Genomic DNA, 15867 nt, shown 5'->3' with positions numbered 1-15867 from the left:
ATTTTGGTATTATTAAGGAGTTGGGGTGTATTTTGGTATTATTAAGGAGTTGGGGTGTATTTTGGTATTATTAAGGAGTTGGGGTGTATTTTGGTAATATTGAGGAGTTGGGGTGTATTTTGGTATTATTAAGGAGTTGGTGTGTATTTTGGTATTATTAAGGAGTTGGGGTGTATTTTGGTAATATTGAGGAGTTGGGGTGTATTTTGGTATTATTAAGGAGTTGGGGGTGTATTTTGGTATTATTAAGGAGTTGGGGTGTATTTTGGTATTATTAAGGAGTTGGGGTGTATTTTGGTATTATTAAGGAGTTGGGGTGTATTTTGATAATATTTAGGAGTTGGGGTGTATTTCGGTAATATTAAAGGGTTGGGGTGTATTTTGATAATATTAAAGGGTTGGGGTGTATTTTGGTAATATTAAAGGGTTGGGGTGTATTTTGGTAATATTGAGGAGTTGGGGTGTATTTTGGTATTATTAAGGAGTTGGGGTGTATTTTGGTATTATTAAGGAGTTGGGGTGTATTTTGGTATTATTAAGAAGTTGGGGTGTATTTTGGTATTATTAAGGAGTTGGGGTGTATTTTGGTATTATTAAGGAGTTGGGGTGTATTTTGGTAATATTGAGGAGTTGGGGTGTATTTTGGTATTATTAAGGAGTTGGTGTGTATTTTGGTATTTTTAAGGAGTTGGGGTGTATTTTGGTATTATTAAGGAGTTGGGGTGTATTTTGGTATTTTTAAGGAGTTGGGGTGTATTTTTGGTATTATTAAGGAGTTGGGGTGTATTTTGGTATTATTAAGGAGTTGGGGTGTATGTCGGTAATACTGAGGGGTTGGGGTGTATGTCGGTAATACTGAGGGGTTGGGGTGTATTTCGGTAATATTGAGGAGTTGGGGTGTATTGTTTTTTTTGTTTTTTTTTGTATGCAAGCTCGAGGCTCGTGAAAGAGCTAACATTAATCACACAAAAAGTCAAACCGACACATAAAACACAAAATAAGGGGAGCGGTAGACAAGATGGGGAGAGAGGGGGAAGGACACAAACACAACATTTGAGAGCAGGGACATCGGGGAGGGGGAGATGGAGAGCTATAAAACACATGGACACTGCAAGGACTTCCAGGAAAGAAGTTGGAATTTCAAAAAAGTTGATGTGGGTTGAATTAGCGGGGGTAGAAAAGATCAAGGTTTTGGATGGGGGAAGATAAGAGATGATGGTGAACAGCTGTTTTAAAGACCTGGAGGGAGGAGTCATCGGATTTTGACCAAATTTGTTATAGACCAGTGTGCAACCACTCCCATGACCACCAATACAGAAAACAGAAATTAAATCGAAGTTAAAATAAACCTGAGGCTGCTCAAAGCATTCAAAGAAAAATTAAGATGATCATCATTTACCACGTTAAATCTTTAAGGTATTAGGCTTCAGGTTAGTATGAAATTCACAGAAGCACGTGTAAACGACGGGAGTAGCTACAACTCTCAGGTGTTCGGCTTAGGGTTAGTGAAGAAATGCATAGAAGCGTGGGTAAACAACAGCAGTAAGTACCCAGTGTATGACTCTCAAGGTATTACCGAGAAACCCCAGCAGCGCGGGTAATCGGCGGGAGTAAGTATGCCTCTTTTTTTCTGTGTTAGGGTTAACGTTCTTGAATAAATTCAAAGAAGCGTGTGTAAACTATCAGTAGTAAACTATCGCTATCAGTAGCGTGGGTAAACAATGACCATTCAATTCACCAATTAGATTAGCAGGGGGGGGGGGGGGAGGGGTGGGGGGTCGACGTGTTTCCAATTTTGTTCTGGAAGGAGATAGTATACTATGACCCCCTAATGAGTCTGTTTCAATAATGTGACTAATGGGGTTATTCGCCCAAGAGGCTGGTTAGCAATACACAACACCATTTCAATAGGGTAGATACGAGAATTTTGATGGATGTGTGAGAGTAAAATGTGACCGTGATGTGTGAAAGTGGTTAAATGCGTGTAATTCGACAGTCTTGTTATCCTTGCAGGCTGTTCACTGGGCCATAGCCGCCATCTTGGATTTTATTTCCACCATAGTTGGTGGAACAAAGCTTGGTTACATCAACGTTAGTCAGGTTTTAACAGAATTATATACCACTAGTGGGGTCACCCGTGGGAATCCCACGGGCATGGAGGTATATCGTTGCGATCGGTGCAGCCGTTTTTGCGGTACCCGGGACAATAACGTTAGGCGGGAGTCCAAACCTGAAAATGCTGGAGACCAAAGCTGAAATTGGAAAAACAATATAGCTTATTTTACTCCAGGGGGTCCCAGGATTACCCACCCAAAATTTCGTTTCCATCGGTTCAGCCGTTTTTGCGGTACCTGGGAACGGACAGACGGACGGACAGACAGACGGACGGACATTTGGTGAGTTATAGTAAGATGTACACTTTGGTTCACACAAACGATTGTAATTATAAATTTTAATTTCAACTTCTTAAAGATAAATTATTGCATTTTCCATCGTGGTGCAAGGCTGCATTAGGGGGCTATCATTTTGAAACACAATGGATGGCTTTGTTTTCATGGTTAAGTAGATTGAACCTGATCTGATCTTTAAGGATGCTGATGTTCAGGATGGACTTTGTGGAAACACCAGCAAACAACTTAAGGTATCCTGATACATCATTTCTTTGTGACTTGCTTGACAGGTACTGATTCTCACAGTTCAGAAGCCAAGGACCTCTCTCCTTTGCATAACATCACAGCACCTTTCATTTATTATCTGCATGTAACACCCGGTTGTCGGTTTCGTCATCTCTGGGAGGTGCGGTTATGCTTCTGTTGTCATGCCCCCCCCCCATCTCCGTAGATCAGGGCAGAAATTTATAGTTGGGCCATAGACCAGGTTCGAAAGGTACCATGGGATCGTTAACGTTTGCCAGTGAATGCGAGCAGACGGGGAAAGTTGCCTCAAGGTCTCTTCTGAAGGAACATGTACTATTAATACATTGCCCTGTATGACTGTTTATCGTCAAGTGGGGATTCAATCCCGTATCGGACAGATCAACACAACATCTCAGCTATTCTGTCAATGCATTACACAATCAACCATTTCAAACACAAATTAATTAATTACCTCCGCCACCGAAGGTGGATGAAGGTTATGTTTTCACCCCCGTCTGTCTTTATCTCAGTCTGTTTGTTTGTTTGTGAACAATATATCTCAAAAAGTTGTGGATGGATTCCGTCGAAATTCAGCAGGGAGGGTGGTGTATGTGACGAGGACGAAGTTATTAGATTTCGGTGAATATCCGGATCCGGCTAGTAGAATTATTAAGTGATTCTTCACCATTGAGTGATTGGGCTAAAACCGACACATAGCACGATATCTCAAAAGGTTATGGACGGATTTGGATAACACTTGGTGGACCGGTTGGGTGTGGCACAAGGACAAAGAGATTCGATTTTGGTGAAGATCTGAATATGGATTCGGATACGAGAATTATTTAATTATTAAGTGGTTCTTCACCATTGAGAGATCGGGTGAGAAGTGATAAATAACATGATATTTTAAAAAGTTATGGACGAGTTATGACTAAACTTGGTGGACGAGTTGTTTCGGTGACAAGAACAAGCCGATTCGATTTTGGTTCAGGTCGGAATCCGGATCCGGCCTCTCAGTAGGATACAAAACATACACTGTTCACCAGGTGGAGGTATGCGCTCTACCGAGTGCCCTTCTAGTTATTCTTGTTTTTCATCTGTAGAGCAATTTGTTATGTATTCCATTGGAGGTGCCTTTTGTCAATTCTATTTATTGTTTGGCAAACTACTGCTCCTCACAGTCCAAGCAAAATCATCTCATGCCAGTGTAAGTCACTCGACACATGGTCGTACAGAGTGTCTCATTGAGTTTTGTGAACACAAATTGGTCTACATGAATGACCTAGATAATTTACAGCATCTAGAATAGACCTGCTGTCCATCTTTGTTGGGGAGGGATGAGACCTCCGACATCATGTTTTCTCAACAATATAAACTCGCGCACCTTCCAACCATTTCATTTCCAATGACGTTGAGATGGCTTCAGGAAGTGGTGGACATTAATATGGTGAATTCAAATTCTTATTGTCGCCCACAGAAACAGGATTGGCTGACAAGCCTTGGAGAGTCATTATGGCAACAGTGACTTTTCGCTTCAGTGTGGTGACGACAGTGGGACCTGAAACGCAGCTCATGGTTGTGGGTTCACCTGAGCAGATGGGCCATTGGGAGCCAGACAGTGCAGTCCACATGCATGCTTTTCGTGACGTCATGTCTTCAGCGGAGCCTTCGTTCTGGCAGGCCGATGTGCCAGTGTCCGAGAAGGCTTTGAGGGAGACTATTTACTTCAAGTTTCTTAAACGCGTCAATGGAGAAATCATTTGGGAAGGTGAGGAACTGGGGTGATCCATCCCCAATACATCACTGGTTGAGTTGACATTAAGGTGTTTTCTATCACTCTTGCATTTGTTCAAGAACCCAAAATACCTGATTATGTTCTTTGGAAGAGTTAGAGGCACGTAGCCTTGACTTGGTTAAACTAATGGAACCAACTCTGCAACTGGCTTGAAATGCTCACAATTATTTATCTAGACACCAAAATGGTAAATTATTATAATTATTACCTCCACCACTGAATGTGGATGGAGGTTATGTTTTCACCCCTATCTGTTTGTTTGTGAGTAGGATATCTCAAAAAGCTGTGGACAGATTCAAACGAAATTTGGTGGACAGGTTGGGTGTGGGACGAAGACGAATTGATTCAATTTTGGTGAAGAGCTGGATCCGCATCCGATACATTTTTTATTTTAAAAGTGATTCTTCACCATTGTGAGATGAGGACAAAAACGATATATAGCATGATATTTGGAAATGTTGTGGATGAGTTATGAGTTATGACAATACGAGGTGGATGAGTTGGTTAGATGACAAGAATAAGCCGATTAGGTTTTGGTTCAGATCCGGCCTATCAGTGGGACACAAAAGCTAAACTGTTCACCCTGGCGGAGGTATGCGCTCTACCGAGTGCCGTTCTTGTTATTATTGAATTTGAATTCACATTTTTAATGCTTATGAAACTGTATTTTCACGATTAGGTTTTCATGAATTAAAAAAGTTCGACTTAAAAAGACTTTGTAATATGCAATATGTGAAATTGAAAAAAAACAAGACCAAAAGTCTAACAGCTGCGTAGCCGGGCTTGTAAAATATTATAAACCACAAACACACATGATTAGCTTTTAAAACAGTCGCTAATGGTGTTTATAACATTAAAGAAAGAAATTTGGAGGAATCCCGACATCCATGAGGTAAGTTTTACTTACAGAACCGAGCGAAGATCTACTGTATTCTATATACCCCACAGGAGTTGGAAGTGTGCTCATTTACCAAGCTGCTAGCTAGTGCTTGCCAAGCCAGCCGTTCCTTAAGGGTTTTGAATGGAGTGCTTGCTCGAATGTTTGAACCACTTGGCGATCTCTCCACAAGAAACTTGGTAAATGAACACATCTGATGTTCTTGAGTCCCGACCATAGATCGACTGTAATCGAAATACCCCAAAGATGAATGTCCCATCCTGCAGCTCCCGTAGTGAGCGGGTGTAGGCCTACTTGTGAATTGAAATGTCAGTCGGTGGAGTCAGCCGTCGTAATGACATCATAGACGTAATCACGTAAAGGACACAAAACTGCCGCTTCTTTAATATGTAGAAGATGATATATTTTAACTTTCAGTATGTTGCAGTCACTACGAATGGATTAGTGTTATGATTTGATTTACTGTAATATTAACGTTACGTTATCATTATTTCGAAAATGATATTACTATAAAAAAACCGAGGCTAATTCTTTACTGCTGTGATTATTAATAGGGTAGGTGGGGGTAATATGGACCCCCTAAGCCAAAGTCCCGATAGAGACTATACAAATAGATAAGGAATATTTCCAAATAATGGTTTATTTAGACAACCAGACAGACTACATCCCCGTGCAGTTTGGGTTGAATGAAATCAAAGACATATGATTGAGGGGACAAATAAAAATATGCCATCAGTGTCCATATTCCAAACAATGTGGGGAATATGGACCCCCCCCCTATGGGGTAATATGGACCTCAGGTCCATATTACCTCATTGTGGTAAGTCGTTTATTTTCGACAAATGTTCCCTTGGACAAATGTTACTTTCCGATTTTTCAGTGAACAACAACCTTAGCGACACTCGTCACAGACGAAAGCACCTATACCCTCATCGTCAGTTTCGTTTTCGTGGGCCCATTGCTTGCATTCACTGCATTGGATCCAAGAAAATTCAGGTGGATCAACAAATAACTCATTGCAATATATGCAGTAGAAATTACTCATGTAGTTTTCAGGTCCTTTTCTGTGTTGCTTAGCAGACTTGGTAACCTGCTTTCGAACTGGAGGACCGCGCTTTGTTCGTGGTCTGTTGCCTTTTTTCGCTTTCAAATTAGTTGGGGATATAGGATTCTGCTTCTCGCGTGTTGGCCCTTTCTTCAATGCCCTTCTCTCTTGTTCTTGATGTTCCACGATCAAACGTCTTTTAGAAGGAGAGGATGTGATGATTTCGCTTTTTCGGGGCGAGTTAAATCTCCGACAGTGCATAGTCACTGTCGGATTTTTATACAGAATCAAGTGCACATGTTATCGGCTGTTAACAAACAGCCGATACTTGACGGCTACTTGGACCATGCCTAGTTTTACTTAGTCACATATTTCGGTGCAGAAAAAATTATTTGATTCAAATTTTGACAGTGAACATGCTGTTTTGTGGACTTATTCTACTAGCTTCCTGTGTGGGGAATATGGACATCGACCACGGGGAATATGGACATGGGTCCATATTAGACACGACCAAAGGGTCCATATTCCCCACACCATGCCTCTCGATCATGTCAGCATGCCCAGTACATATGGGCTGGGATGGAGTTTTCTACACACAGTGGTGCTGTAGACAGCTCTCACGTGCACTCATCCAGGGACACCACTCATCAAACAAGCTAGTGACTACATGTACATACACAGTACTGCATGCTTGTGAATTGTAAAATTTGAGATGAAAACTTTTGGAAGTTTGCCACTTACCGTCATTAAAGAGTTTGAATCAACTGCAGTTGGTCACTTGCTAGTCAGCCATACTTGTTTATCCCGTGATATGGAGACGAGGCTTGATGCAGTGCATCATGGGAAATTCAGTGGGTTCCATATTCCCCCGGGGTCCATATTACCCCCACCCACTATATTAGTGCCGAACACCGCTTATATCATTGATTCATGAACCATACACCTCTTCAATCCATCAACTTTGTATTCATGACATTGGGATTAAAGTGTTATGGTTAGATTTACTATATTACTATTACGAAAACGATACTACTGAAACGATACACTACTGTATTAAGAAACCTGGGCTTAATTTGACCGAAGCGGTCTGAAGGCGAGGAATAATGCCTAAGGCCTATATGTAGCGTTTTATTGGAAGATACATAACGCTAATCCTTTCGATATTTGATGGTCATTTTAACAATCGGTTTGTTTGTGTTTCACACTGAATGAAAAACATAAAGGTAGAGCATGGCGATTGTAATATATGGCACGTTCGACAATATGTTCGGCATGAACGGCATTTAAATCAAAATGGCGGTGTGTGGAGTGTCAGCTGCAGCACCGCCGTAATGACATCAGACGTAATCACATCACTGTATCATGTGACCAGATCCTCAGCTCTGATTGGTATACGTTTGAGGGAACATACATACATACGGACGGACAAACACTGTTCTAGACGGCTTTGCCCTATGGGCTACACCGTAAAAATGGCATTTTATTCCTGGTTTACAAATGGTAATAGTGTTGTCCTAGTTAATGATGATGGATGGTTGTGCATCATACCAATACCTGGTAGGCAGAGGCTCGCAGGACGATCGTCACTGTGACTATGATGATGCCAATGTGGTGGACGGTGTCCACTGCTTTCCGGCCTGCCATTGGATCGAATCGTGGGGCCATTCAAATGAAATGCACCATACTACAAACTTCTACTTCAACATTGCTGATCACCAGGCCATTCATTTTTCAAGGTAAGGCATCCCTTATATCTCCACTATTTTAATACCTTTACTGTTGATTGAGGTGTTGCTCAACCAAGTGCTGTTCGGGTTACCACTGAGAGTTGTTATTTAAATGGAATACAAATGCTATTTCAAGGGTGTGGAGGAGGAAGAAAGATGTTTTTTTTTAAAATTCATCAGATGTTCCAAACAGTCTTTCATTTCCTAGCTCCCGAACACCCATTATGTATTGTTACAGATACGACTTTGATGGTATGGTGGGCCGAGCGGGATGGCCGCCGTATCCGTACAAGTTACCCGATTGTGCCCGAATGTTGACTAAGCCGCGCTATGCTGGCTCAATAAGAAAAAGAAGACACCCGGCTGGATCACAATCACACAATACGACACCAGGGGTTCAGTTCTCAAGACCTCCGGAGGAGGTTATATTAAGGCGGAAAAGGTTAGATTACAGGGACAAGAGGGAAACATAGGAAGGTGGGCACTTAGACACAACCTTATATTATTCCCGACAGACCACAGAGAAACAGGACAAGGCTCACTCACACGGGGTTTGATGGCCAGGAAAGCGGCAGTCGATGGCTCAGGTGCACCTGGCTCAGGGACAGAATCACGTACGGTGGTGTCCAGCAGATGCGGGGAGGTCGCTCAGCGCTCGGGAGGGTGGCGTCTTGTCTTTCCAAGCTCGGGGCGCATCTCTCGTCACGTCCGGCGCGGGGCCGCGTATATCCGGCGGGGAGTCACGCCCTCGCTCGTTAGCTCCGCCCCATATGGCATCGGCCCATGGCTTCTCATTGGGTGCGGGGGTTACCGGCTCCGCCCTTGACGAGGGGCCGACAGGGAGCCCCCTTCTGGGTAACCCCGTCGAGCACATGTTCAATGGCGGCCAACCGAGCCGGAGTGAGGACGCAAAGCCGCTGTTGTTGTGGTTGTTGTTGGAGCTTGAGATGATGGGAAGAGATGCGGGGAGGTATGGGAAGGTCCTAAACTCCTACTGGTGCCATATCATCACATTCTGGTGCAACGAAGAGTCATAATTAATGGAAACGAGGCCTTAACTGACATAGACTAAGAATAACTAGGAAGATGTCCGAAAGTTGTCTACGTGTGGTGCGGGGGACCTGGGCACGACATTTAATGGGGGAATGAAGGGGAAGATCGGCTCTAATGGGTGTTGTTTACAGACAATGGGACTAGGGAATGGGGTAAGGGGAGAGTTGGGGAGTATCGGAGAAGATAGGGGAATATTTACAAGCGGATATGGAGGTCAAATTCCATATTCGCAACATTGCACCCTTCTCTACCCTCGGGGCGTCCCGACCCGATAAATTTTTACCTACTTTAGTGTGGCACGCAATGTAGTTCCCTCTACTAACACTTACACTACCCGCCCCGGGTATCCGTGATAGGGGTCCACTCTTCCCCCATCCACACCTTCGCACCATGCACACCACTCCGTACCACTTACTCCAACTCTCTCCACACACCTGTACTTGCACACCTGTGCTCTCACACCTGGTGCCACCTGCACCCTTCTCTCCCCAAGCGCATTCGCGCTGATCCACACACTCACTACTCATACACGGCTCCACACACCTGTCCAGTTGCACACCTGTGCAATCACACCTGTTCAATTCTCACACACACACGGCATCATCTCAGCTAACTACTCCCTTCTGAAACTTGCGCTTCCCAGTCGTCCCTTTAAACTATTGCGCTCCCACGTCATTATCATCCATACTAATCTACCTGCGTCCCCACTACAGGTATCAGTCACTAACTAAACTTAACGTTACCTAATGTCAATCCTCGCTAGATCCCTATCATTATCCAAGCCCTCCCTGGCTCGTTTTCACTGCCATACACCCCATAAGCTATTGCGCATTTGCCCCACATGGGAAGGATGGTGGATTTGCCATCCCACCACATCGGGGGTCTCTCACTACCAATTTTGCACATCAAATTTCAACAAATTAAAAATTTGCCAATCACTGCCCATCAGCTGCCAATCACTACTGCCAATCCCTTGCCAATCATCAAATTTTGTTTTTCTCTAATTTTGGGTCCAAAACACTAACCTCATCACCCAGTCTACTCACTAATACCTCTCGGTGCGCCAATTCCTGTCCAAAGCCTGGCTTCGTAAAGCCAAGCAATGGATGCTGGTTGTTTTGTGCCAGCGGCTGGATGCGTCCGGCACTCGGTGCAGGGACGGGGGCTTACCCGTGCCGAGATCCCACGCACCACCTCGGCGTGGAGCCATCCAATGCCCCGATCTCGACCTGCCGGCACGTCTCACCAAAAAGTGGTCGCCATGACGACCCTTTCTATCGGGCTGCCAGCTCCGCCTAGTGGAGCCTGGACGCGGCCGTTCAAAGCGAGGCCCGGCACGCACCGAGGGCCCGATTCGGCTATAAGTCGTTCTAAACTCTGCCCCGTCTAACGTCGATGCTTCACCTGGACGCTTACACCCCGTAGCCCGTTCCTTGCTCACACATCCAGCTGTGCCCATGCTCCTCGTACCCTTCCTTACACATCCAGGTACCCTCATTCCACTCACAGCCTTGGTCACACACCTGACCACCGAACACTTTGGCACACATTCGTTGGTCGCACACCTCACCAAAACACCTCTTCGCGCCCCCTCCTCAGTCACCTCCTCTGTGACAATCACAGGTGTGCTCTCATTCGCACACCCAACCACGTGCCTCACTACCAATTCCAGCGTGCATTCCCACTCACGCTCTACCATTCCAGGTGTGCATCCTTCCATCCCAGGTGTACATCCTCGCTCACCTGTCACAACTAACTCACGCTCCATGTCACTCTCACTACTTTCACCTCCATTCCTGACAGCGCACTCACCCTTACTCTTGACAGCGCACTCTTTCCTCATGCACCTGTCCGTCACACACCTTTCTCGCGCACACTCTCCCGTTACACCCTCTGTAACACTCACCACAGGTGGACACTCTTCCTTACTTCTGACAGCGCACTCTTTCCTCATGCACCTGTCGGTCACACACCTTTCTCGCGCACACTCTCCCGTTACACCCTCTGTAACACTCACCACAGGTGGACACTCTTCCTTACTTCTGACAGCGCACTCTTTCCTCATGCACCTGTCCGTCACACACCTTTCTCGCGCACACTCTCCCGTTACACCCTCTGTAACACTCACCACAGGTGGACACTCTTCCTTACTTCTGACAGCGCACTCTTTCCCCATGCACCTGTCCGTCACACACCTTTCTCGCGCACACTCTTGCGCACCCTCTCCCGTCACACCCTCTGTAACACTCACCACCCCGCGCTTCCATGTGCCCCCTCGCACACGCGCTACGACCGACTCACTCTCGCCAGCACCCTCACTCCTTGGCACACACTTTTTCCTCACACACCCCAGAGTCGGACTTTCTTGCACACCTCCTTTTTCGCACACCAGACCTGTCGCACACTTCACCAACGGCCTCTCACGAACACCCGGGTCTATCTCGACCCCCAAGCTTCTTAAATCCCCTGGCGCATCATACGCACGACCATATTGGTCACCACTTACACTGGGTCCTCTTCCTCTTCGCTTCTCCTCCATCACCTGCGAATCCCTCATCCGGTTAATGAGCACATCATCACGATCCAAACACAGACTTTGGACCAATTCTTTTATTTCCTCCTTTATCTCTTTCTTATCCTCTCTCCGTCGCTTCTTAATTTCGCTCACCCCTTCTTCCACTTCTTCTAATTTTTGCTTCATCTCCTTCATCTCTTCGTGCGCCCCTTTAAGTTCTTCCTCTAACTCCACTTTATTTTTTTCTATGTGCTCCCGCACCTCCCGCTCTTTAACCTCCATTACCTCTACCACCTTGTCCATTTTCCTCGTCAGGTCCTCATGTACCGTCTGGCACTCTTTTTTAATTACCCCTACGTCCTTTTTCATCTCCTTCTGTGTCGATTTTAAACCCTCTATTACCGCTGTGTTCTTCTTTACCTGGTCCCCCAGCTCCTTTTGTCCCACTGTCAGTTGTTCTACTCCCAGCGTCAACTCCTCTATACCACCTTGCAATTTTACAGTCCCCTTTCTCACCTCTTTCTCCATGCGCTCCTTACAGTGCCTCACCTCCTCGCGCACTCCTCCGACCTCCTCACTCACTCCTCTTCTGATCTCCTCTCCCATCACTTGCATCTCCTGCCCAGATGCCACCCTCATCTGCTCCATTTCCTCCCTGTGAGCATCCAGTTTGGTTTCTACCCCCATTCTGACCCCCTCTATCTGCTGCTCCATTTGTTTAACTTCCCTTTCCGCTTGGTCCCTCATGTCCCTCAATTTGCCTTCCATACTGTTTTCTAACCCCTCTAACCCTTTTTTCACTCCCTCTATCTGATTCTCCTGGGCAGCCATTCTATTTTCTACCCCCGTTAACCCATGTTTCACCTCTTTCATCCCGTTGTCTAACCCCTCAAAATTATTGTCTAACTTCCCAATTTTCTTGTCTAACTCCTCAAAATTATTGTCTAACTTCTCACCGGTACCCCTCATTTGGCCCTCTAATCGCCCACTATCAACCCTCATTTGCTCACCCAATCGCTCAATCTGGCTTCCCATACTCATCTGTACAGCTGCCTGTAGCTGCGCAATGAGGGCCTGCATGTCAATCGGCTGCATGTTAAAGCCCGCTGATACAGCCGGCTCGGCTACCGCACGCTCGTGCGAGGCGCCTTTTTGCGCGCCCGCTACTTCGTGCGTGACGGCGCTATTTTGCGAACCTGCCGCCCTCACTGCTTCGCTCTCCTCTTGTCCCTCATTTTGGTCCTGGATCGACCCTACCTCACTCTCCCCTACCGGACCCCAGCCGTCTTGATCCGCCATAGCGCGACTTGCAAAGTTCGAGTTTCGTAAAACAAAACAAATTTCGGCCGCTCCAAATTTTGACCAAATTTTTTTTTTCCTCTATTCGTTTTTTTTTTTTCTTCAAAATTTGGTCGGGCCTCGAATCTCACTCCCGACACCAATTGTTACAGATACGACTTTGATGGTATGGTGGGCCGAGCGGGATGGCCGCCGTATCCGTACAAGTTACCCGATTGTGCCCGAATGTTGACTAAGCCGCGCTATGCTGGCTCAATAAGAAAAAGAAGACACCCGGCTGGATCACAATCACACAATACGACACCAGGGGTTCAGTTCTCAAGACCTCCGGAGGAGGTTATATTAAGGCGGAAAAGGTTAGATTACAGGGACAAGAGGGAAACATAGGAAGGTGGGCACTTAGACACAACCTTATATTATTCCCGACAGACCACAGAGAAACAGGACAAGGCTCACTCACACGGGGTTTGATGGCCAGGAAAGCGGCAGTCGATGGCTCAGGTGCACCTGGCTCAGGGACAGAATCACGTACGGTGGTGTCCAGCAGATGCGGGGAGGTCGCTCAGCGCTCGGGAGGGTGGCGTCTTGTCTTTCCAAGCTCGGGGCGCATCTCTCGTCACGTCCGGCGCGGGGCCGCGTATATCCGGCGGGGAGTCACGCCCTCGCTCGTTAGCTCCGCCCCATATGGCATCGGCCCATGGCTTCTCATTGGGTGCGGGGGTTACCGGCTCCGCCCTTGACGAGGGGCCGACAGGGAGCCCCCTTCTGGGTAACCCCGTCGAGCACATGTTCAATGGCGGCCAACCGAGCCGGAGTGAGGACGCAAAGCCGCTGTTGTTGTGGTTGTTGTTGGAGCTTGAGATGATGGGAAGAGATGCGGGGAGGTATGGGAAGGTCCTAAACTCCTACTGGTGCCATATCATCACATTCTGGTGCAACGAAGAGTCATAATTAATGGAAACGAGGCCTTAACTGACATAGACTAAGAATAACTAGGAAGATGTCCGAAAGTTGTCTACGTGTGGTGCGGGGGACCTGGGCACGACATTTAATGGGGGAATGAAGGGGAAGATCGGCTCTAATGGGTGTTGTTTACAGACAATGGGACTAGGGAATGGGGTAAGGGGAGAGTTGGGGAGTATCGGAGAAGATAGGGGAATATTTACAAGCGGATATGGAGGTCAAATTCCATATTCGCAACAGTATATATGAATTAATTTAATTACACATTAATATAAGGTTAATAGCTGGAGCTTAAATGCATAAACTAGATGGTATTCATAGAATACTTACCCTGCGCAGTCAACTTGTTGGGAGGCAACTCTTCTATTTTTGAACATTTTTTTCTTTGATCCAATTTGGCTGCTAGACCACGTGAGCTATGACATCATAAATTTATATTCTCTAATATAATTGTTGCATAGATCACGCTCAATACATTTCAACCTGATCAGACTAAGCTTTGTCCCTGTCGAATTATGACGTCATAATTATGGCACCAATGACGTCATCGTTAACAACACCTATTCCCCATATGGCGTTCTTTACAATGAGCCACGTTTCAATTTTTCCATGCAGCGGTTTTGGAGATATAGAGGTGCAACATTTTTCGGTTTTTCCAAGATGGCGCCTGTACCACGTTTATACAACAACCTATACAACAACAACAACAGGCATTTTAAGGCCATTTTACCTGCTAGAGCGGGGGTTTGCCTTGCGGGCCCCATGACCCAAGATGTTGACCTATGACGTCATAAATAGCCGTCATAATTACCTATGACATAATTACCTACGTTGACCTATGACGTCATAAGTTGCCACCATACCAAATGACCTATGACGTCATAATTATCATTAAAAATCTACAGAAGTAGCCGCTCATATTCTGAAAATTTCGTGTCGATTGGACTGACTGTTGCAGAGGAATTTTTTTTTTCATACTGATCAGATCAATTTCATACTGATCAGCCTGGTGTTGGCTTAGTGGTTAGGGTGCCGGCTTAGGATCCTAGGATCCTGGGTTCGAATCCCGGTCGATCGCTGAATTAACGCCAGGGGGGTTGACTCAGCCTGTCATCCTTCCGAGGTCGGCAAATTGAGTACCAGCTTGCTGGGATGAATGATCACGGTGTGTACCCCGATTTAGAATAGGTACACCGTATCCCTGCGCATCGTAAAGAGCGTGACCAAGGGTTGACGTCAGGAAGGGCATCCGGCCATAAAAACATTGCCTCAAACAGGGAACCATGATTGCCATGGGGCCCGCAAGGCCAAACCCGCTCTAGCGGGGAAAAATGGCCTTAAAATGATAATTCATTCATTCATATACTGATCAGATTAAGCGATGTACTTGTCGAATTCTGACATCATAATGAAGGCATTGATGACATCAACATCAACATATCTTATTCCCTATGGGGAGTACTTGACAATGAGCCATGTTTCAATTTTTTCCATTGAGCAGTTTGGGAGATATAGAGTTGTAACGTTTTTCCAAGATGGCGTCTGTACCACGTGACCTATGACGTAATTTTAAAAATTATACAGGCGGAGACACTCGTATGGTAAAATTAGTGTCAATCGGACGAACGGTTGCCGAGAAAATACATTTTAAAAATGCAGACACGTACTGTATGGCACGTAAGCACGTACGCACACAAATGTCTAACCCTGCTTTTCGCTTCGCGAGCGCAGGGTAATAACACTAAAGAGTGCATCCTTAACCAACCCCAAATCCAAAATTTGTATACAAGGTATAAAAATCAAAAACATCGACAGATTTAATATTGAGGAATGTAATCTTCTCTAAGTACTCTAAAATGGAACTAATACTCCAGAAAATGTTAATACCAGAATTCTTACTAATTATGAAACGATATTTCCTAAATTGCTCCCCAAC

The 15867-nt window shown here is 45.5% G+C and overlaps 2 protein-coding genes across 3 annotated transcripts in view; both read left to right on the top strand.

Moving 5' to 3' along the window:
• The window catches only part of LOC137423551 (heterogeneous nuclear ribonucleoprotein R), a 61807-nt gene that overhangs the window by 4358 nt on the left and 41582 nt on the right, over positions 1 to 15867 (top strand). The window lies entirely within an intron of this gene.
• Positions 1 to 15867, top strand: part of EPM2A (EPM2A glucan phosphatase, laforin) — a 29449-nt gene that overhangs the window by 8444 nt on the left and 5138 nt on the right. For both annotated transcript variants that reach the window (XM_068110828.2, XM_068110827.2), the window contains exons 2-3: positions 4114 to 4404; positions 7936 to 8110. In XM_068110828.2, coding sequence (XP_067966929.2) covers positions 4149 to 4404; positions 7936 to 8110 — 431 coding nt within the window. In that variant the 5' untranslated portion in view covers positions 4114 to 4148. The remainder of the gene's footprint in view (positions 1 to 4113; positions 4405 to 7935; positions 8111 to 15867) is intronic.

This window comes from Myxine glutinosa, chromosome 3 (assembly GCF_964187855.1).
Source record: "Myxine glutinosa chromosome 3, kmMyxGlut1.1, whole genome shotgun sequence".
Classification (NCBI taxonomy): domain Eukaryota; kingdom Metazoa; phylum Chordata; class Myxini; order Myxiniformes; family Myxinidae; genus Myxine; species Myxine glutinosa.
The sequence above is the reverse complement of the archived record's forward strand: the minus strand, read 5'-3'. Positions and strand labels throughout refer to the sequence as shown.